Source organism: Cygnus olor, chromosome 5 (assembly GCF_009769625.2).
Source record: "Cygnus olor isolate bCygOlo1 chromosome 5, bCygOlo1.pri.v2, whole genome shotgun sequence".
Classification (NCBI taxonomy): Eukaryota; Metazoa; Chordata; class Aves; order Anseriformes; family Anatidae; genus Cygnus; species Cygnus olor.
This window is the reverse complement of record NC_049173.1, coordinates 30,321,184-30,343,603: the sequence shown is the minus strand read 5'-3', so window position 1 is coordinate 30,343,603 and position 22,420 is coordinate 30,321,184. Positions and strand designations below refer to the sequence as shown.

At 58.5% G+C, this 22,420-nt stretch overlaps 2 protein-coding genes across 3 annotated transcripts; one reads left to right on the top strand and one right to left on the bottom strand.

Moving 5' to 3' along the window:
* Positions 1-298: 298 nt before the first annotated feature.
* On the bottom strand, positions 299-4,907 carry TKFC (triokinase and FMN cyclase). Of its 2 annotated transcripts, XM_040560228.1 has the most exons (18): positions 4,782-4,907; positions 3,860-4,001; positions 3,598-3,787; positions 3,410-3,520; positions 3,155-3,336; positions 3,001-3,079; positions 2,714-2,803; positions 2,566-2,600; positions 2,405-2,489; positions 2,241-2,330; positions 2,007-2,123; positions 1,714-1,833; positions 1,472-1,609; positions 1,182-1,288; positions 980-1,083; positions 868-901; positions 671-760; positions 299-567 (listed from the first exon to the last, which is right to left on the bottom strand). In XM_040560228.1, exons 2-18 carry the CDS (start codon positions 3,863-3,865, stop codon positions 415-417), a joined length of 1,731 nt encoding a protein of 576 aa, XP_040416162.1. In that variant the 5' UTR covers positions 3,866-4,001; positions 4,782-4,907; the 3' UTR covers positions 299-414. The 2 variants fall into 2 exon arrangements, with proteins under 2 accessions (XP_040416162.1, XP_040416161.1); XM_040560227.1 differs by lacking the exon at positions 4,782-4,907 and having other exon boundaries at positions 3,860-4,711.
* Positions 4,883-21,884, top strand: DDB1 (damage specific DNA binding protein 1). The gene is made up of 27 exons (XM_040560185.1): positions 4,883-5,015; positions 5,618-5,766; positions 5,866-5,982; positions 7,226-7,447; positions 10,597-10,711; positions 10,820-10,917; positions 12,285-12,443; positions 12,850-12,933; positions 13,113-13,229; positions 13,596-13,698; positions 13,859-13,934; positions 14,014-14,122; positions 14,299-14,477; positions 14,575-14,738; positions 14,827-14,934; positions 15,303-15,510; positions 15,983-16,078; positions 16,337-16,448; positions 17,024-17,147; positions 17,512-17,676; positions 18,038-18,132; positions 18,296-18,466; positions 19,435-19,544; positions 19,754-19,923; positions 20,283-20,385; positions 20,868-20,991; positions 21,148-21,884. The coding sequence occupies exons 1-27, from the start codon at positions 4,955-4,957 to the stop codon at positions 21,229-21,231; spliced, it is 3,423 nt and encodes a 1,140-aa protein (XP_040416119.1). The 5' UTR covers positions 4,883-4,954; the 3' UTR covers positions 21,232-21,884.
* Positions 21,885-22,420: the final 536 nt, after the last annotated feature.

Sequence of the window (22,420 nt, the reverse complement as noted above, 5' to 3'; positions counted from 1 at the left end):
CTGCCCCGGCCCTCAAGTTCCTGTTTTGCCCCCCTCCTGGAGCCTCCTCCAGACCCCGTGAGTGCAGCCATGTGAGCCTCATGGTTTCCCCACCCAGCCACGGGGCAGAAAGGAGGGCTCGTGGGTAGCCCGGCAGCTTCCTTCCTCCCCGGCCGTCACGCTCAGGCTGAGCTCAGGGCTGGCTGGATCCCCCCTTGACGTGGGGACGTGGCCCCAAGGGGCCAGCTGCCTCCCCCCGGGCCCAATCCCCACCACCCCACCCCTCTCTGCAGGAGGACAGACGCTCTGGGCCAACTCGGTGGGACCGCAAATATTCATTGGGGGTGCTCGGGGCGTGCTGCCGTGTCTCCCATCGCTGCTGCAGCCCTGGGGAGCCGGGGCGGGGGGGGGCAGCCACAAGCCGGCCGCCCTCCCTCAGCCCCGCAGCCCCTCCAGCACGGCGCGCAGCACAGCCGCTGCCGCCACCGCCCCGGGGTCAGGCTGCAGCAGCTGGGCCGAGCTGATGTAGCTGGCTCTGCCCGCGCCGGCCTCCATGTGCCGGGTGGCTTCTGCCGCCGCCTCCGCGCTCTGCCAGGGGAAACGGGGAGCGCTCAGGATGCGGCCAGCACGGCCCGGTGCAGCCGTTCCCAGCCCGCTCTGCCCACCCTAGGTCCCCCCCCCGTCCCCGTACCTGCACGGCGGAGGCCAGCACCGTCAGCAGGTCGGCTCCGGGGCCGCGCAGGGCGTGCAGCGCCTGCGCCGCGGCGCACAGCGAGTCCAGCTGGGAGACACGGGCAGGGGGCTGAGCGCCGGGGCCGCCGACAGCACCCAGAGCAGGTGGGCAGCGTCGGGGCCCCGCCGCGCTTCCCCTTGCGCGGCGGCACTCACCATCGTCCTGTCCCCCGGGGCAGCTCCTCCGTACCTGCGTGGCGAGCATAGGACTTGGCAGGGTCCCGCGGAGGGGCCGGGGGGGGTTCCGCGGGGGTCCCGCCGCACTCACCGCTGCATGGCTTCGATGCCGGCGTCCATGGCGTCAGCCCACGTCGGGAGGTCGCTGCGGTTGTGCAGGGGCCGGGCGGCCGCCGTCAGGAACAGCCCGTAGAGCTGCGGGGACGCCGGCCCCGTCACCACCCGCGGCGGCGGCGGCGGGGGGGGACAGCGGGGGTCCGGATCCGCGCTCCCTCCTCTTGCCCCGCACTCACCACGCCGGAGGAGCCGCCCATCTTCTCCAGCAGCAGGTCGGCCAGGGCCGAGAGGAGCTGGGCTGGGGCTGCCGGCGGGGGCCGGCTCCGCACCCACTCCTGGATGGCTGCGGGGCGGAGGGGATAAGAGGGGAGGCTGTGGGGACCCAGCAACGTGGGGGGACCCTGCCCCCAGGTGGGTAGAGTGGCCTGGGGGTCCTCGCTCCCCACCAAGGGACATCGTGGAGCGGCCCCCGCTCCTCCGAGGGGGCAGCGGGGGTACCGTGGCCCAGGCAAGGGCCGGCACGCACCTCGCGCGGCCCGGGCATGTGTGTGGCCGCAGTCCCCGTCGCCCGCCGCGCGGTCCAGCTCGTTGAGCTTGTCCTGCAGGCCCAGCAGGGTGCTGCACACCCGCTCCAGGACCAGCTGCACCCACTTTGCACCGGGCCCTGCAGGGAGGAGACGTCACCCCCAGCCCGGCCTTGAACTCAGGGGAGGCGGGGAAGCTGAGGCAACAAGAGCGGCGACAGCTTCTTCCCGCAGCCGCCCTGACCTGTGCTGGGCGCTTGCTGAGCTGTCTCTGGTCCCTCGTTTGGTGCCGGCACCTCCGGTCTCTGGCTCATGGCAGGCCCCGCAACCAGGTTGGGCCAAGCCATGGCCGTGGTCTCGGCATCTAGAGCAGCCGGAGAGGGGGGAGGCAAGCGCCAGCTCAGCAGGAGCCGCTGAATCCATGACACCGCATCCAGCAGCGCCAGCGGCCGGGCACCGGTCCCGTGTGCCCACGAGTGCCGGCATCCAGGGCCACCCCGCATGTCCCGTGCCACCTCCCCACCTGCGGGCGCTCACCGATCAGCCCCACCAGCTCCTCGTCTGCCAGCATGAGGGTGAGGGAGACCCCGGCCATCTCCAGCGCCGTCATGAAGGAGCCCACCAGGGCCCGGGCGATGCGGACTCCTCGTCTCTCTGCAAGGGTAAGGGTGGCCGTGAGCGAGGTGGCATGGCAGGAAGGGTCCTCAGGAGCAGAGGGCTCAGGGCAAAGCCAGGGAGGGCTCCAGGGTGCCCCCAGGCCCCAACACTCACCCAGCCCACGCACGGCAGCGCCAGCCACGATGCCCAGCTCCAGGCAGGACAGCCCGCCCAGGTTGTTCACCACCAGCACCACAGAAGCACCTGCGAGGCAGCGAGCAGAGTGAGGCCCCTGCCCTGCACGTGCAGGGGGTGCCCGGGGAAACACGAGGGCTCACCGCGGCTCAGGGGCAGATGGGAGGCATTGGCAGGGTCTGTCATGTGCGCCAGCATCGTCTCCACCGCCTCGTCCGCCGGCATCACCTGGCAGGGGTGCAGGGGACCGTGAGGCCAGGGCAGGGGGGCAGGGAGAGGGCCGGGGCGAGGGGACGCTGCTCACCTTCATCCTGCGCACGCCCGCCTCGCCGTGGATCCCTGCAGGGACAGGGCAGCGTCACCCCATGCTGACGCCCAGGGCCGAGGGGCACGTGGCCCCCACGGCCGCCAGCAGCCTGGCGCAGGGGGGAGGCAAGGGGGCAGCTCCTCACCCAGCCCCAGCTCCATCTCATCGTCAGCCAGCTGGAAGGTGGGCTTGGACCCGGGGACGCTGCACGGGGACAGGCTGAGCCCCAGGGTGCCTGTAGGTGGCGGGGAGAAGGAGGGATGCGTGCCAGATTTCGGGGCAGGCGGCGGGCACGCGGGCAGCCACACGGGGAGGCAGGAACGTGACCATGCCCCAGCCACGCTGCGGGCACGTGGGATGCCCGGCTCGGGCTGAAGTCCACCCCGTGCCGGTGCCTCTTATCTGCCACTGGGGAGGGCCCCGTGCACGTACCCATGGCTTTGGCGACCGCCGACACCCTCTTGACAATCTCATCCAAGCTTGCCCCCGCCTCAGCCAGGGCCCCGGCCACCTGCAAAGGGGGCAGCAATGGGCGAGGGACCCCTGTGCATCGTCCCCCCTAGGGGCACCAGGGGACCCCACGGACCTTGTGCACGAGGACGGTGCCGCACAGCCCGCGGCGCCCAGCTTTCTTCTGGGTGGTGAAAGCGCAGTCGTCCCCCACCACCACCATCTGCACGTCAGCCCCCTCTGCCCGTGCCCGCTCCAGCGCCAGCCCGAAGTTCAGCCGGTCCCCAGTGTAGTTCTTCACGATCAGGAGGGTCCCCACTGCGGGGAGGGGCAGGGGGTTAGGTGACGGCACGGCCGCCAACCTCCCCAGTGCCCCATCGCGTCCCCATACCTGCGCCAGCCTGCGTCACCGCCCGGATGGCCGCCAGGATGCTGCCCACGGCGGGAGAGGTGAAGACGGCGCCGGCCACCACCCCGCTCAGCATGCCCTTCCCGATGTACCCTGTGGAGGAGCAGGGACGGGGGGCTCGGGGATGCCCGGGGGGGCACCGAGCCCACGGCGGGGCTGTGGGCGCTCACCTGCATGGGCGGGCTCGTGGCCGGAGCCCCCCCCGGAGAGCAGGGCCACGCGTCCCCGCAGGGCGGCCAGGTCAGCGCGCAGGGCCACCCGGTGTCCCCGCAGCAGCCGCAGCCCGGGGTTGCAGGCCACCAGCCCGGCCAGCGTGTCGTCGGCGCAGCCGGCCACCGAGCTGACCAGCTTCTTGGAGGCCTGCGGGCACGGAGAGGCGGTGTCACCGGGACGGGGAGCGGGGCGAGGGGCTTCGTGCTGCCCCCGGCTCACCTCCATGGCAGCGTGGTGGGGCAGCGGCTCCTGGAGGTCCCGGTGGCACTCGGGGGGGACGCGGGGCTCCCCGGCTCCGTCAGCTGTCCCCGCGCTGTGGCTCCCGAGCAGCCTTCGGCCTGGGTCCAAACTCTGCCGGGGGCTGAGGGAGGGCAAGGTCCAGACCCCCCCGGCAGGACGGGGGCGTCCCGGCTGGGCTGGGCTGGGCTGGGCTGGGCTGGGCGGCTCATGGGGAGGGCAGAGGGAGGGGGAGTGCGGGGGGCCGGGGGGAGCACCCCTAAAATGGGGGCCCCTCCCGGGATGGGGGGTGCCAGAGGGCATACCCCTGCACACGGGGACCTCTCTTGGGATGGGAGGGGGGGGAAACAGGGGGCGCAGCCCTACTAAAGGGGGACTCCTCCTGGGATGGGGAGGGGGGACCAGGGGTAGCAGACCTACACGTGGGGACCCCTCCCGGGATGGGGGGTGCCAGAGGGCATACCCCTGCACACGGGGACCTCTCTTGGGATGGGAGGAGGGTAACGGGGGGCGCAGCCCTGCACATGGGGACCCCTCCTAGGGTGGGGGGGGGGGTAAGAGGGGGGCACGCCCCTACACATTGGGACCCCTCCTGGGACGGGGATGGGGACTGGGGGGCGCCTCCCCACACATAGGGACCCCTCCTGGGATGGGAGGGGGGTAACAAGGGGTGCACCCCTACGCATGGGAACCCCTCCCGGGGATGGGGATGGGGGCCGGGGGGTGCAGCCCTGCAAAGGGGGACCCCTCCTGGGATGGGGATGGGGATAACGGGGGGCATCCCCCTGAACACGGGGACCCCTCCCGGGATGGGGGAGGACCTGGGGGCGCCCCCTAGAAGCGGGGACCCCTCCCTGTCCGGGTGTGTGTGTGGGGGGGGGGGGGTCCGGGTGCCGCCCCCCACCTGCCCTCTCGTCTGCTCCCGGCGGTCCTCCCGGCGGCGCAGAGCGGCCCTTCCGCTGGCGTCACGGCGGCGGCGGGCGGAAGGGGCGGCGGTGGCGGTGGCGGCGGAGAGGCCCCGCGAGGCCCCGCTCCCGGTGCGCGCCGCGCTCTGCCCGGCCGGGCCCCGCCGCCGCCATGTCCTACAACTACGTGGTCACGGCCCAGAAGCCGACGGCCGTCAACGGCTGCGTTACCGGTACCGGGGGGGGGGGGGCGGGTTATGGGGGGAGCTCCGGGGGGCGCGGGGACACGGGGGGTGGGGGGCAGCCGGGGGGGCGCGGGGCCCCCGGGGGTGTTCCGGGGTGCGGGGGGGGGGGGGCCTGGGGGTGCCGAGGGGGGACGGGGGGGGGGGGGGCTCGGGGTTCCTTGAGGGGGAGCTGAGGGAGTGGGGGCGCCCGGGGTGGGGGCGGCTTGAGGTTCTTGGGGGGCTGTGGTTTTTTTTTTGGGGGTGTGCTGGGGGGGCAGCGGTGCCCCTCTCGGGGCGGGGGGCTGAGGTTTTGGGGAGCTGAGGATATCGGTGGGGCGTTGGGGGCTGGGGTGCTGCGGGGCGGTGGTGGCTGGCTGGCAGGGTCTCGCCTCGCTGCGAGGCGTTTTGGGGGGGGTGGGGGTGGAGAGGGCTCGTGGCTGGGGGGCTCCCTAGGGAAGGACGGGGAGCTGGGGGAGAGGTGGTTGCTACAGTGTTGGGGTCTCAGGCTGCCCCCCCCGGGGTTGTGAGCTCGCTCGGTGAGAGCACCCTGAGCTGCCGTCCCGCTGCGGCGGGGGCTGACGGCCTCTCCCCCTTCTCTCTCTCTCTCGCAGGGCACTTCACCTCGGCGGAGGACCTGAACCTGCTGATCGCCAAGAACACGCGGCTGGAGATCTATGTGGTGACGGCCGAGGGGCTGCGGCCCGTCAAGGAGGTGGGCATGTATGGCAAGACCGCCGTCATGGAGCTCTTCCGCCCCAAGGTGGGTGTGCTGCTGCGGGAGGGGGCCGCCTGCCATGCGGGTGTGGGGCTGCTCCCTGCCACCCCCCCCTGACGGCACCCCCCGGCCCTTCCTTCGCAGGGCGAGAGCAAGGATTTGCTCTTCATCCTGACGGCCAAGTACAACGCCTGCATCCTGGAGTACAAGCAGAACGGGGACAGTATCGACATTATCACGCGCGCCCACGGCAACGTGCAGGTGAGCAACGCTGCAGCTCCTGCTTGAGTCTGGGAGGAGGCAGGTTCTCTTCCCTGGGGACAGATTTGCTTTGTTAGTGGCAGAGGTGCATCCAGGTGACGGGCGTCTGCCTGGATATTTGGGATTTTTCACTTACTGGGGACCCTAGCCGGGTTCACCTGCTGGCACTGTTATTTCTAAAGGTTTTCTGATCCAGTGAGCAAGCCTCAAGGACTGAGGACACAGCTTCAGTTGTGTTCTTAGAACAGTTTGCAGAATAATAAGGTTGATTTGAGATGCTCCAACTTTAAAGAGGTTTAGTACTCAAAACCCAATGTCAGGTAGTTTTCTTTTTTCTCCAAAACGGCTCCTCCGGTGTTTTGTGACCAGTCCCTACAGGCTGCGTACCAGAAGCACGACTGCTGAAGTTACTTTTGCCTTTGTGGCTGTACAGTGAGCTTAATAACTGTAGCTGTGCTCCGTTCTGTTTTTTTTTTCTGATTAAAATCACGCCTTCCCAGCAGGTCAGGGATCCACATGTCTTTTTGGCTTTTTGTTGTTCGTTATCCAAGTGAATTTCTGTCAAGCCAAAATATCTCCCATCTGTTTCCAGGTGCTGAGTTTCTGCTGAGGTACTGTTAGCGAAGCTGAGCAGGGGGTTACGGGCAGGAAGCGTAGGTGGGCACGTCCTGTCAGTAAGGTGTTGGTGTGTTTGGGGGAAACATACTTAATCTTCCCGTGCCGTGGTTCTTCCTCGTGACATGTGGAGATGCTGATATCAGCCCCCGCCAAGCAAAGCCGAGGGGTCTGCGGGAGGGCGATAACAGCGCTGGATTTTTGGAGGGTGGGTTTTGGTCACGGATATCAAAGCGCTCCACACCAGTGGGGAGCGCCGCCCTCCGTCAGCGACCCAGAGGTCGTTCTGTAAAGAGCTGGGGTTACAAAGCCAGCTGCGGGTTCCGCTCCTGGAGCGCCCATCTCCCGCCACCCTGGAGACGTTCCAGGAGTCAGTGCGGTGTGATCGGGGTAGCCGCGTGCGGCGGGAGCTCTGCTGTGCTCCCTGGTGGAAAGGACCTGCTGCTTCAGAAGACGCGTGACTTGCCTCTGGCTTGCCAGGCAGTTTTAAATCCGCTGGAGGTGTGCAGGGAGCCCTTCCTCAGCGGAGGGGTGGTAGCTCTTCTACCTGCTGTTCCTGAGTCCCGTGCAGGGATCTTTTTCTAACGCTGGTCGCTCTGTTTCCCGTCTCCACATGTCTCCTGCTCAGGATCGCATTGGTCGTCCCTCGGAGACCGGGATCATCGGCATCATTGACCCGGAGTGCCGGATGATTGGCCTGCGGCTCTACGATGGCCTCTTCAAGGTCATCCCCCTGGACCGGGAGAACAAGGAGTTAAAGGCTTTTAACATCCGCCTGGAAGAGCTCCAGGTCATCGATGTGAAGTTCCTCTACGGCTGCCAGGCCCCGACCATCTGCTTTGTCTACCAGGTACCTTGTTCTCGATCGGTGACTCAGGCAGAGGGTGCTGGAGGTTGCTGGGCTGACCTGCACGAGCCAAGGTCTCCAGAGGTTTTCCAAAGTGGCTGGAGCACTGGTGTCGTCCTGGAGCCTGCGGAAAGCAGTGCTGTGGCTGAGTGGGCAGAGTAAGAGACAGTTCTGGCTCCCGCAAGCTCATTTCATAGCTGAGGAAAACCCATGTTCCTCTGTGCTGTGCTTTTCCATTTCTGGGAGAGGCAAAGAAATGCTCTCCCCCAGGAGAGCTGGGCAGCTGCTGCTTCCGGGGGGACTGTTTCTGTGTTAAAGGATGAAGAGGAGCACATGGGTCCTTCCAGGGAGCGCAGAGCAGGTGGATCAGAGCCTGCTCAGTTGCTTCTTACAAACACGGCTGTGAGACTTCATCCTTTCTCTTCAAAAAGGCAACGTGTCGTCTTCGGTGGTATTTGAGAGGCTACTCCAGCAGTGAAAAGAGGGGCCATAACCTCTGGGTTTTCACAGAGGCGGTGCTCATAGGCCTTTCGCTGAACGCTTTGTTTTGATCCAAAGAGGCTTTGCGGTGCTGGCTGGACGAGGGATTATCTTTGCTTTGTCAAAGCCGGCGCTAGCTGATGCCTGGCTGGGAGCTACTGCGACAACAGCACGGGATCCGGTGTGAATTCAGTTCAACGCCGCTGTGGTTGTGGAGGCAAACTCATACCATGGGAGCTGCAACCACATGGTAGCAAGGGTCTGATTTTTCCCTGTTTTCAAAAACCACTGCTGTTAGTTTCAAGAGAGTTGGGTGCTCTTGAACCCCGCTGGACAGTTAGTGAGAAAAGACCTGGGAGACATCACTTTGTTGCTGTGTAAGTAAGGGTTCAGGAGAGCAGCCCGGACCCCCTGTGTCAGGACAGTGCTCTCCCCCTGCCCTGCGGCTACCTGTGCTCTTTTTTCTCATCTGCACACTTTTCAGCTCTCCCTTGGCCTCCAAACAAGCTTTCAGAACACGTGGCAGTCCTTGTTTGCCTGAGCGAGGAGCGTATACGGAGCCCTATTTTTATCCCATGACACTTTGCAGCTTGGTGTCAAAGGGAAGCTCTTTTAGCCTGTCTTCGCTGTCGAAATACGCAGCAAGAGCGGTGGCGACGCTCTTCGTGGTTTTGACTTGCTTCACGGGTGATGTCCCCAAAGCTGGCAGTGGGGGTGTGCAGCTCGGAGAAGTGCTGAGCGCCCCTGTGGGTTCGATTTGTGCTGCTGCCGTTGTCAGGTGGGGAAACAGGCAGAGAGGGACGGTGATTTGGCCAAATTCTTAAACTCTGTGTCAGAGCTTGGACAGAAGCACAAGTTTCCACTCGGTCCTCAAGAGCATCCTAAAGGAGGAGCTTGGTCATCCTGCAGAGTCAGCTAGTAAAAAGGGTCTTATCTCTAGGAATCTGGAACATTCATGTTACAGATGAACTGGGAGCAAATTCATTAGTAGTTATAAACAGGTATTGTACAGATAGAGTAAATTATCCATTTCCATGTCTAAGAGATGAATTTTACCCTTGCAGCAGGAGTGAGATGCGAGTTCTGACTCACGAGGCCTTATGTAAAACGCTGGGTTTGCTTTGGTTCCTGGGAGTCTGACTGTGTGTGTGTGTGTGTGGAGGGGGGAACGTTTCCAAGGTGCTGCTTTCCCTGATTCCTTCTCAATTTATTAATCATTATCGCAGGATTCGGATCGAGTAGAACAGCATTGAGTGTCTGAGATGATTCTCGTGTAGATACGAAACCAGAGGAAGATACAAAAATGAGCAAGTTTATTTAAAAAAAAAAGAAAAAGAAAAGGAAAAAAAGGCTTGAGAACTTCTGTTGTGTGGAGTAAAAAGGTCCAGAAATGCCAAAGTCACATTAACAACACTTCTGCCATTCTAAGAGCCTCGCTTCAGCTTTAACACGTACAGGATATGCTCTGGTTGTGCTAATTCCTCATCTCTCTCCTCCATGTGGATCCGTTTCTCCCCCTGACTTCCCCTTCTCTGTCTGCTGGTGCTGCTCTTTGCTTCTTTCCGCACCCGGACGTCGGGCTGCCGAGTGCTGTTGGTGAGGGTTTGCTGAGCTCAGAGGCTTTGAGGGGTGAGCCAGGAGGTACCCGGCTTTCCTGTGAGTGTTTGCTTACAGGGCCAACAGCCACAGGGAGCAAAACCCACTTTTGCTTAGGTCTGGGAAGTGGTAAGGCATGATAAATAAAAAGATGAACAGCTCTTTTAAAGTAGTTCTGCAAACAACGTCTCTAAGGAAACCTGGTTCCTCGTGGCTTAGAGCCTCGCCTCGGCTTTTGAGGCGTGAAATAGGCCAGCGGGTTACGATCAAAGACTTCTCTGTGCCTTGACTGCTCGTGTGTCCCGTTGTGGGCCCCGGAGAAAGGGATTAATCAGGAGGTAGTGAGTGGTTTGGGCATTGGTCCCGTCTGTCCCCTACGTGGGTTCCCAAGTGCCTGTTAGTGTGGACCTCCTTTCCTATACCCTTTATTTCCACGTGGACTCTGCCTCCGAGGCCTCTGTTCCCTCTCAGGTTTGGTTGAAATTGCCCACCAAGGTGGGAATTGCTGGAACGGCAGAGACGCCGGAGGATTGTTCAGCAAGCAAGCAGATTGTTGCCTCAGGAAACCAGGCTGAAAAGGCTGAGGAGCATTGAGCTGGGCGCTCAGCTGCTCTGGCACCTGCGCCGTTAGAGCAGAGCTGAATTCCTGAGTGCCTTGTTGGAGCTGGAGGCGGTGGCAGTGCTGTGCAGTGCCACTCATACCCAGATCTGCAGAGAGCCATGCGTCAGATGAGTACGAAGCCCAGAAAATCACTTGTGGGTATAAAAATGGAAAAATCATTTCCAGTCTCTTTTGGCACAGGGATTTATCTAAAGGTTGTGCTACATACAGATAAATTTAGGGAAAATGTGGCTGAGGGTGCGTGCGTTCAGACCCACGTGCAGCTGCAGCCTGAACTGGTGGGCAGGATGGCAAGGCTCAGCAGCTCTGGTCACTGGGCGACGGTGTTCTCACGGGAGACGGGGCAGCGCTGCCTTGCTTTGCGGTTGCTCATCAGCTCAGCCTCAGGAGCCTCTGTTGCTGTGCGCACAAGGCTGTCGTCGGTGTACGTGGTCATTTGTGCCTTCTCTTTCAGGACCCTCAGGGTCGGCATGTCAAGACGTACGAGGTGTCTCTGCGCGAGAAGGAATTCAACAAAGGTCCCTGGAAGCAGGAGAACGTAGAGGCTGAAGCCTCCATGGTCATCGCAGGTCAGTCCTTTGTGCAAGATCTTCCCTCCTGTTCGATCCTTGGGGCTGAACACCTCGTTTGTGCTGCACAGGTTCTCTGGTAAGACGTTTCTCTTCTCCCCTGCACAGTGCCAGAGCCTTTTGGAGGTGCAATCATCATTGGGCAGGAGTCCATCACCTATCACAACGGAGATAAATACCTGGCTATAGCTCCGCCTATCATCAAGGTGAGCAACTGCTGGCGTCTAGAATTGTCTCCTATAGTTCCTCTGTTTTCAGGCATGTCTGTGGGTGCTGGGAGGGTGCTGGGCCACTTGTAGTCAGGAATTTAAACTGTTCTGGTCTCCAGGTGCGGCCAAGTAGGGCCACTTACTCCCAGAGCTTTGGTGAGCCTAGGCGTTTTGCACGATGGCTGATCTGTGTTTTGGAGGACTGAGGGACCCGTGTGGTCCCTGTAGGGATGTCAGTGTGTGCTTGCGCTGTCGTATGTGGCTCTGCTCTCTGTGGAGTACTCGGAAATGGCTGCAGTAAAGCTGAAATCCCGTTAGGGCCCCAGAGAAAGGGATTAATTAGGAGGTAGTGAGTGGTTTGGGCATTGGTCCAGGCCAGAGCCTGGTTTCAGTTCAGGCAGCGAAAGATATGAATGAGCCCCTTGGAGACTTGAGTCCACCGATGTATGATTGGGGCACTTGTTCAAAGGAAAAAAGACTCACACAGTTTGTGATGGAACTTGAGTTTGTGGTTTCTGTCAGAGGGACGGGCCAGCTCCCACATTTAAATGGTACAGGAAGCACAAATGGCACGGCTGAGGTGCTGCTCAGGACTGAAAGAGGGCCTGAGCTATGATCAAAAGGTCCTTTCAAGCGGGAAATAATGATGGGCTAGAAAAGAGTTATAAATCTTAGGTAAAAAAAAAAAAAGTACTAATTGTTGCGTGAACGCCTACAGGCTACTGGACCACTGCTGGGGCTCTGTGCTGGAGGGTTCGTTATACTGGAGTGAGTAGAGCAACTCTCCCACACTGCTGATGTACAAAACTGCCTTGACCTGCAGTCAGAGTGCAGGCACATTGGCTCTTGAGGCCAGTAGAATGCTTGCATCCAGTGAAGATCTGCAAGATCAGGGTTTTTAAGCCAAAGACGTAAACAGGAGGCCAGGCAGCATCTACCCCGCAGAGCAAAACGTCTGCAGAGCTTCTGTCCAGAAATGGAGCAGGCTCAGAGCTCTTCGGGTCCCAGGCAGCATCTCTGCAACGCACCTGTGAAAGGCTCAGCATTACAAAAACAGGTGTTCTGATGGCATCGTCCCTGGGCTATGAACGAGTTAGGGACATGTGTTATTTAGGAACGCGAAACGCTTTCTAGTTACCGAAAGCGAGGCTGTTTGCCCACAGCTTCTGGCTGTGTTTGCTGCTACGGTTGATTACGGGGTGAATCCAGCCCTCTGCCTCTGTGCAGGAAGAGTGCCCTAGTGTGGGAGTTGGCTGTGGTTCCAGCAAGCAGCTGGTGTGCTGTGGATGTGGTTGTTCCCCTCTGGCGTGTACAGAGGTGGTGCCGTTTCAGTGGCTTCCTAACACTTCCTTCTTTGCACGTAGCAAAGTACAATCGTGTGCCACAACCGCGTGGATCCCAATGGGTCCCGTTACTTGCTGGGGGACATGGAAGGACGCCTCTTCATGCTGCTTCTGGAGAAGGAGGAACAGATGGACGGCACGGTCACCTTGAAGGACCTGCGTGTGGAACTGCTCGGTGAGGTAGGACTCTGCCACGTCAGCGCGGTGGCCCTGCTGCTTCTCACCACAGGGTCACGGGGCTCTGCAGACAGCCGAATGGCAGGAGTGGTGTCTCTTTGGAGCCCACGTTGGAGTGATATTTCACTCCCCACAGCTGTTAGCCCTAAACTTTCAGTTGCTGGATTTGGCCTGGGGAATTCCTGATTTGGGCACTCGAACATTTACAGCATCTTCGTGGGTTTTTGCAGGGTGTTTGTACACCATCCCTGGGAGAAGTTTGGACACTGTGGGTTCTACAAAGGGCTTAAATTCCTCCCCTGTGTCCAGGGTCTTTCTGCTTGGCTGCAGTTCAGATGTAGTGCTTGGGAGGCGTGGCAGAGCCCTTTTCATACTAGGGGTGGTTCATCTGTCTCTTTGCAATTCCCAGACATCCATTGCAGAGTGCTTGACCTACCTGGACAACGGTGTGGTGTTTGTTGGCTCTCGGCTTGGGGATTCCCAGCTTGTGAAGGTAAGTGGGGGCCTTGTGCTGGCTTAATTGTGTGTTCAGACAGGATTCGTACATCTGCTTTCATCCTGTTTGCAAGAGGTGTATACGTTGGGTGGAAACTTTCCTTTCTTATCCTTGTCTACCCTCTGCTTTCCACTTGACCTTTCTTGTTGGAAACCGATGACTGTGTTTGTTCGTAGCTCAACGTGGACAGCAATGAGCAGGGCTCCTATGTAGTGGCTATGGAGACCTTCACCAACCTCGGTCCCATCGTCGACATGTGTGTAGTAGACCTGGAAAGACAAGGCCAAGGGCAGGTAATGTCGACTCTGCCTTGAAGTTCTCTGTCCCGGGGATGTCTGGGCCTGCAAGGTGTGTGGAGGGTGTCCACGGAAGGAAAAGACTGAAATCCATTTATTGGAGATTTAAAAGTCTTATCCTGGTGCAGGGAAGGCTTTGAGGTCTTGCACTGAAGAGTGGTTATGAGTGGGAGGGTTTCTTCTTGGGCACCCCTGTTAACAAGGAAGGGTTTCCTCTCCTGCAATGGGGAATGGTCAGCTGCCAAAGAACTTCCTCTGAGAAGCAAAGAAGATGGGGACCCCATCTTGGCCCGAGTCTGTCACTGCAAGGAGTGGTGGGGGTGCTTCCCAGCAACAAGTGGCAAATATCTGCTTTTCTTCCAGCTGGTCACGTGCTCAGGTGCGTTTAAGGAAGGTTCGCTACGGATCATCCGGAACGGCATTGGGATTCACGAGCATGCCAGCATTGACCTGCCGGGCATTAAAGGTGTGTGAGCTGTTTGGTGCTGTCTGATACGCCCCGTGACCTGAGAGGGCCCAGTGGGGACGTTTCATGTGAGCAGACTGAGGTTTGGGGTGTGGGTGGGGGACTTCCACCCACCAGCTTTTGTAATATTTGCTGTGAGCACGTGGCCCCTCTGTTGCAGGCTTGTGGCCCCTGAGGTCGGATTGTCATCGTGAGACGGACAATACCTTGGTGCTGTCCTTTGTTGGCCAGACCAGGTGAGGTGGGGTTAAGGCTGAGCCAGGCTCTCATCCGCATTTTGGAGCGTGACCTAACAGGATCTCCCTTTCCCTTTAGGGTTCTTATGTTAAACGGAGAGGAGGTAGAAGAGACGGAGCTCACAGGGTTTGTGGATGATCAGCAGACTTTCTTCTGTGGCAATGTGGCACATCAGCAATTGATCCAGGTAATGCTCCTTCTAGAGGAGGCATCTTTCTCGTCTTCACTCCATAGCCCTTCTCCTCTGTGGAGGTAATTTATATCTGTGCTGCGCATCATGGCAGGGGCTGCAGTACTTCCTTGGGCAGATGTAAAAAGTGAGGTGTTGTCCCGGCTCCGAGCAGAAGTGTTCTTTCTCCTCAGATCACCTCTGCCTCTGTGAGACTGGTCAGTCAGGAGCCCAAAGCCCTGGTGAGTGAGTGGAAAGAGCCCAACGGGAAGAACATCAGCGTGGCTTCCTGTAACAGCAACCAGGTGGTGGTGGCTGTGGGACGAGCCCTGTACTACCTGGAGATCCGACCCCAGGAGCTCAGGCAGATCAGGTGAGTGCACGTCTCCTCCTGGCCCACAGGCTCTCAGCCTCTACTGTCTGTCCTCGGGCTCCAGGCTGACTCCTGTCTGATTTCTCCTTCCTGCCAGCTGCACAGAAATGGAGCATGAGGTTGCCTGCCTGGACATCACTCCTTTGGGGGACACTAATGGCATGTCCCCTCTGTGTGCGATCGGGCTCTGGACTGACATCTCCGCCCGCATCCTGAAGCTGCCTTCATTTGAGCTGCTGCACAAAGAGATGCTGGGCGGAGGTAGGGCTCTCCTGGGGCTGGTGGCAGCAGGGACTGAACTAGTTGAGCCATGAGTGACATCAGCCTTCTCTTCTTCTGTTCCCTGCAGAAATTATCCCTCGCTCCATCCTGATGACGACCTTTGAGAGCAGCCATTACCTTCTGTGTGCCCTGGGAGATGGGGCGCTCTTCTACTTTGGGCTCAGTCTCGAGACAGGTAACTATGGGGCCTAGCACCGAGTGGGCTGCCTGGGAAGGTGGCTGGACATATGCCCTCTTACTTGCTTGATGTACTTTTTTTTCATCCTTCTGGAGATCTCACTCTCCTTCCAAAAGTTACTTCTTTCTCACTGTGAGATAGTTGTGCTCAGGTGGGACTGGCTGTGGGTACTGTGAGTTGGTGGATTTCTCCAGGGGACTGCAGAGAAAGGAGATTGATGCTTATATCCATTTCTTTGCTGCCAGCAGGACGGATTTGCTCGCACTCATTTCCTCCCAGCATGTTACAGCCACATTACTCTCTGCTGTCCTGCTCCTGTGAGCTCTGTTGGGGCAGCTCCCAACACCGGTGCTCCTTTTCTGCAGGCTTGCTGAGTGACCGCAAAAAGGTGACCCTTGGGACCCAGCCCACTGTCCTGAGGACTTTCCGCTCTCTGTCCACCACCAATGTGTTTGCCTGCTCTGACCGCCCCACCGTCATCTACAGCAGTAACCACAAGCTGGTTTTCTCCAACGTCAACCTGAAGGAGGTGAACTACATGTGTCCCCTCAACTCGGATGGGTATCCCGACAGGTGAGCCTGCACCTTGCCTTGCGTGACACAGCGGCGGGGGGAGCTTTAGACTCTGTACTGGCATAAACGAGGTGTAGGGTGGGCTGCTCAGCCTTGGAGCTCCATCTTACCAGGTCCAGGATAGAAGTATGCCTGACTCTGATCAGTGGGAGAGCTTTTTTCATCGATACTCTCACGGCATACAGCAGTCCTGGCCCTGGATTCTCCCAGGGCAATGATCAGTCCCTTGTGCTGCTTGTTGGGTCTCACATGAGAACACAGGTATGCGTGGTCCTGTCTCTTAAGCATTTGTCCCTCTCTTCTGTGCGTCAGTAATCCTAGATGCTGCGCTAATTTGGCCACCCTGCTTGGATCTGCACAGTATGGGAAGGGGATCCAATGACTAGCAATTTTGGGGGTGGGAAGAAAAGGGAAATTCTCGGCTGCACTGCCTGCCTTACAAGCCCCATTGCTGAGTTTTCCTCCTGTACAGCTTGGCACTGGCCAATAACAGCACTCTGACAATCGGCACCATCGATGAGATCCAGAAGCTGCACATCCGCACGGTTCCCCTCTACGAATCACCCAGGTGAGCCGAGCAGCAGAAGGGAGTCTGGTTCGAGGGGCCCTTGTTCTGCTGCACAGGACAAGACTGGGGGGAGATTTCACCATGTGGAGAGGCAAGCTCTGCAGTCAGTGTTCCTGTTGCAGGCTCAGTTTAGCGCACAGACCAAATCGGTGACATATGCTGAGAGCAGTCTGTGCAAGGAAGCAGCTCTTTCCTTGCAGTTTCTCCTTGGAGTGGCCTGTCCTGGCATTGCTGCTCACACAGCTCTCTGTCCTGCAGGAAAATTTGCTACCAAGAGGTGTCACAGTGTTTTGGCGTGCTCTCAAGTCGCATCGAGGTGCAGGATGCCAGTGGGGGCACCACTGCGCTCAGACCCAGTGCCAGCACCCAGGTGAGGGGTAACTGCTAGGTCGTCCCTGAGCTCTGGGCTGTGGGTACTGTAGCTCCTTAGGCCAAACCACGTTGCAGATTTTCCTTGACAATCTTCTCTTCCAAAGCTCTGAGTACAAGCTCTCCCTTTGGCAGCCTGGGAGGAGATGGGGTGGTAAGATGTCTCTGTGGTGGTGTCAAGGTCTCTCTGTGCTGCTCTCTGGCAGCCTCAGCATGCTCACTGTTCTGTCTGATCGCCCTTGTTTTGAACACAGCTCCTTCAGTCCCTTGTACAGGCTTCTCTCTGGTCTCGAGTGGTTTCCTGCTCTCAAAGGTGCAGACACAAGTCCCCTTCAGGCAAAAGCTGTGGTGGGAGCTTCAACACTGTGTAAACTGTTCTATTAATGCTGTTGCTCAGCAGTGCTGCCTCTGCCTTGCATATCACGTAAATGCACTGGTGCAGGGAGTGTACCCCATTCCTCAAGCCCAGGGAGCTTCTTTTCTCCCATTCTGGTCCCCAATTGTCTCTGCCTTCGTGGTGCAGCGTGAGGACGTGCCAAGTAGCATGAGGATGTGAGCTGTCTTTCTGTGTCCTAGGCCCTGTCCAGCAGCGTAAGTACCAGCAAGCTGTTCTCCAGCAGCACAGCACCGCACGAGACGTCCTTTGGAGAGGAGGTGGAGGTGCACAACCTGCTCATCATAGATCAGCACACCTTCGAAGGTACCAGCCCCAAATGCTGCCCACGCTCTCATCCAGTGTTCCCCTCCAGAACAAGCTCATCAGCGTGTGGCTGATACCTGTGACCTTCACAAAGCTGTGATCTCATACACTTCCTTCAGTCAGAGCATTTTTTCTGGAAGATCATCAGCCACACGTCATGGGTTTAAGGTGTAGTGATTTGTTGATGGCATGAGGTGGTGGCAGGGAATAGGTGAGGGGATCTCCAGGCAGCCATTGACTCTGCACCTTGTTCATGTCCTGAGTTTCCAGCCGCCCCTAGGCAAACGGCTCTGCTCCTGTATGGGGGTGCTGCCTGTTGGGACCCAGGGGACCTAGTTGTTTCTGCCTTTCTCTCTTTGCACAGTGCTTCATGCTCACCAGTTTCTGCAAAATGAATATGCCCTCAGCCTGGTCTCCTGCAAGCTCGGCAAGGATCCAAACACCTACTTCATTGTGGGCACTGCCATGGTGTATCCTGAGGAGGCAGAGCCCAAGCAGGGCCGCATCGTCGTCTTCCACTACTCCGATGGTAAGAGCAAGGTCTTCTTGTGTGGCCAAGTCTAGCTGCATGAGGGCAGTCAGAGATCCAGCTGTCCCCAGACAGGATCTGTAGCGGTTTGTCACTGCTGTGGGTCATCACAGCATGTCCCCTTTCCCCCATCTGCCAGAGGAACCCAGGAATCCCTCACAAGAACCAGATTCTGGGATTTGCTTTCTGTGTGTCTGCCCCCTGCTGTCCTGCTGCTCCTGCGTTACTTGCCCACAGATCCTCTGAGACAGTTTCTAGAGAGAGAGCAGTATTTAAAGCAGCTTGTCTGAGCCCCACCTCAAGGCCTCCTGGCCCTGGGAGCACGATGCACATAACTTGGCACTCTGTGGATTGATTCCAGGGAAACTGCAGAGCCTGGCTGAGAAGGAGGTGAAGGGAGCTGTATATTCCATGGTGGAGTTCAACGGGAAGCTGTTAGCCAGCATCAACAGCACGGTAGGACTCTCACGAGACCCTGACTTGCTTCGCGAGCACGTTTCAGAGCTGGAAGCTGTACAGCCCTGTGCCTGTCAGCTGGGTCCCCGGTCTCTGTTGGAGAAGCGTGTCCTGGCTGGCACGGGTGTCCATTCTAGCTCAGGAGTCGTGTCCCTTCCTTCAGGTGCGCCTGTATGAGTGGACAGCTGAGAAGGAGCTGCGCACAGAGTGCAACCATTACAACAATATCATGGCGCTCTACCTGAAGACCAAGGGAGACTTCATCCTTGTGGGAGATCTGATGCGATCTGTCCTGCTCCTTGCGTACAAGCCCATGGAAGGAAACTTTGAGGAGGTACCAGTGGTGTTGGATAGTCATAGAATCATTTAGGTTGGAAAAGGTCTTCAAGAAAGAAGAGGCCTTCACTTCTCTTATCGCTTCAGATGCGTAGGTGCTGTAATTTATCAGACAATTCCAAAGATACTGTTTTCTGTCAGCCATCAACACAAGGGGTGTTTTGGCTGAACTGCAGTTTTAAAACAGATATGACAGTTTCTGCAATGGTATCTAACTACCAAACATTAGAACTAGTCATATAGATATAGATCAGATTACAAACAGTAGAGTTCTAACAGGTACATTCTTCAGGAAGAATGTTCACTTGGTCAAAGAGGTGCTGGGAGTCTGCATTACCTGTTCCAGAAGACTCTGGGCAGGTGAAATGGTGTTGATGGTAGTAAATGGAGGAGCCTGGCTCACCACACTTGCCAGCCCTTGGAACACAATGATGTAGGTTTGTGCACAGAGAACAGGGTCACCTGGTGACATTCTCTTAGGCAGATCTATGTGGTTCTTGGAGGGACAAATCCCTGGGCTCCTGAGGAGCTGAGCTGTGTGCCAGCAGCCTTGTGAAGTGCAGGCTCGGGAGGTGTGCTTGTCACCTGCCAGGAATGGGAAGCTGCCAACCAGATAGCCTGTTGTGCATTCGGGACGGCTCATTGAGACCATTGCTGCGTCTGTCAGCAAATGCAGCACAGCTGGGGGCTGGACCAGGCAATCGGGCAATCCGCGCGCTTAAACTGTGAGAACGGCTTGGGCATGGGCTTGTCAGTATTTGCCCTGGCATCATCTGAGTGCCACTTAGGCCAGGGCCATCTCCACCAAGGCAGTTGGTGCCTTTTGCTCAGCTTCTTCATCCAGCAGCAGAGAGCAGACTGGATCCCACCTTGCTCCCAAATGTGGGTGTTGGGTGGAATGAGGATGTTTGTTAACAGGGCAGGCTGTCTGTGCACCATACTGCATCTCCTTTTGCCTTCTTCCAGATTGCCCGGGACTTCAATCCAAACTGGATGAGTGCCGTAGAGATCCTGGATGATGACAACTTCTTGGGAGCAGAGAACGCCTTCAACCTGTTTGTGTGCCAGAAGGACAGGTGGGCTGCCTAGGAGGGGGATGTGGCAGTGTGTGACAGGAGGGACAGGGCAGTAGGGCCTTCTGGTCCCCTCTGCATCACGGCTACAGAGGCGTGTCAGGCAGGAAAGTGGTCAGAAGCATGCATAGCTCTGAGGAGATGTGGGACAGGAGCGGGGGGAGTTCACCTGTCACCCCAGCACAGACTGAGCAGGGTGCTTTGGGTTTCAGTGCTGCCACGACCGACGAGGAGCGCCAGCACTTGCAGGAAGTGGGGCTGTCCCACCTGGGAGAGTTTGTCAACGTCTTCTGTCACGGGTCCCTGGTCATGCAGAACCTTGGCGAGACATCCACTCCGACACAAGGATCGGTTCTCTTTGGCACAGTCAATGGCATGATAGGTAAGGGTCAGGGAGAATCACCTCGAGCAGGAGGGTAGCAGGTCCCCTTCTCTGCTGCTTGACTTGGTCTGGGGTTTCCTCGTGTCTCCGTTCTCTGTCATCAGTCTAGCGGTGCTCTGTGCCATACTCTCCTCAAAAACCTACTTTTCTCTCTGGAGAGCTTCCAGGAGAGGAAGTTGCTCTGGATTTCTTTGAAAGCCCTTCCTTACCCCAGCCCTCTCAGGCACCAGCTTCCAGTACAGCTCCAGTCCAGCAGCATCTGCTCCCTGCCTGCTGGCAGCTGCAGCAGCGTGGCCCCAGGTTCCCTGGGATGCCCTGGGTTGAGCCCTGAACCCTCATCACCATTTTGTCCTTTGCAGGACTGGTGACCTCGCTGTCGGAGAGCTGGTACAACCTGCTGCTGGACATGCAGAACAGGCTGAACAAAGTCATCAAGAGCGTGGGCAAGATCGAGCACTCCTTATATCCTTCCGTGGTCCAGCCAGGGGCCTGCACCAGCAAATGCTGGGGGCTGGCTTGTGAATCGGGGCGGGGGGCGTTGAAGGCCTGTCTCTGTTGGGACACCTTGGGGAGAGCATGTGTCAGCTGGAGAGGGGGGTGGTGTGCTTGCCAGGTGATCAGGGCATTGTGCTGCAAGAGATGCCCATGTGGTAAAGGGGTGTATCTTGAAGGGTTTGAGGGTTTGACAAAGTTGGCTTTGTAATATTGCAGATTTTGGGGGTCTGATCACAGGAGCTTACTGTGCTTGAGGAACAGCACGTGCATTAAGATCAAGACCCCAAGATCTGCTGTGCATAAAACAGCCCTGAAAAGCATGGCACAAATTCTGTGATCCTGTTGAGGCAGTGTGGTCAGTCTGCCTCAGGCAACTGCTGTGGATGCAGTGGGGGGATGGTCTGGGGTTGGTGTTACTCCGTGTGGGTTTGGCTCCTTGACAGTGGCACCTGGAGGTCATTTCACACGGAGCGCAAGACAGAACCAGCTACGGGGTTCATTGATGGTGACCTGATCGAAAGCTTCCTGGACATCAGCAGGCCCAAGATGCAGGAGGTGGTGGCAAACTTGCAGGTGAGATGGGTGATACGAGCTTGGGCTCATGAAACTAGCGGTAGGAACCCCGCTCAGAAATTCAGCCTGCACTGAACACGTGCCCTCCTATGAGGGCATGCATTCTTCTGCGCCTGCTGCTGTCTCCACGCTCCCATGCCTTTTGTCTCCATGCAGATTGACGACGGCAGTGGCATGAAGAGGGAGGCCACCGTAGATGACCTGATAAAGATCGTGGAGGAGCTGACCCGGATCCACTAGCAGGATTCGGGGTCCTTCCCTAGCACCTTCCTCCCCATCAAGCAAGGGAGGCTTTTCCCCGCCTGCAGCTGGAAGACCCCTGACTGGCTGCACTGAACACTGGCGGCTGGCACTTGCCCAGGGGGAGGTGGGAGAAGGAGTTTCAGAAGGGGAGCCAGTTTGCTAGGGATCTGGGGGGGGGGGGGGGGGGTCGTTGGCCAGGCACCACGTCATTGCCAGCTTGGATTCACAAATCCTACGGACTCAGCTGCTGACCCAGAGCTGGGCTTCGCTCGTCGCTCTTGTTGGGTGACCAGTAGCACTCAGCTGATGCGATGCCCTTGCCTGGATTCACTCTTCACCGTTGTCTTTAGTAATTTTTTTTCCTGCTTTCGGTTTCGTTTTCAATTCTTTTTGATCCGTTGTGTTTTTTTTGGAAGGGGAAGCAAAGCTGCCTCTAGGGTGAGGGCGAGGGCTGGAGGATTCATGAGGGGCTGGTGAGACCTGCAGACGTGGAGGGGGAAGATCTCTTTACATCTGGATAAGGAAGCTAAGAGGGACAGCACGCTCCTCTCTCTCCACAGGATCTGTGGCTTGCTCAGGGAGGGAAGTTCTGGGAAGCTCAATCAGTTGTGGAGTCTGAGTTTTACCAAATAAAGTAGTCCAAGAGGAAAGGTCTGTCTCCTGGCGCTGAGCTCCTCATCGGCACAGCAGGGGTGGCAGTACCCGCTCTGCATGCTGCTGTGTGCAGCTGTGTCCTCGTCCAGCCAGAGGAAGCCTCCTTCCCGAGCCAGCGCAGTGCCCAGAGGAGTTTCCTGCACTGAATTGTGTTCCTGTGCTTGGTGGCGGTGAGAGCAGCACAGGCGACAGCAGGTCTGGCAGATCAGCAGAGGGGTCAATCAGCCCACAGGCGCTGGGGCGCGTGTCTGCTGTCCAGATGTATTTTTATGGCTTTTCTCTGACTCAAAAGAAACTTGAGTTTCACTTCTTGGTGGTGACTGGTGCAAACTGGCTGACAGTGACAGTGCCAAGTGCCTCTGCCAGGGAGGCACGTCCCTTGCCAGATTTTTGAGGAGACCTTTCCAGACCGTGTGCATCCCTTTAGAGGAAAGAAAGCTGCAGCTTGCCTCTCCCCTGTAGCCATCTCTGGAGCAGTGCTTCTTGGCAGCACATGGGCCAGCCTTCTTGTGTGGCAGCAGCCCTGCAGAGG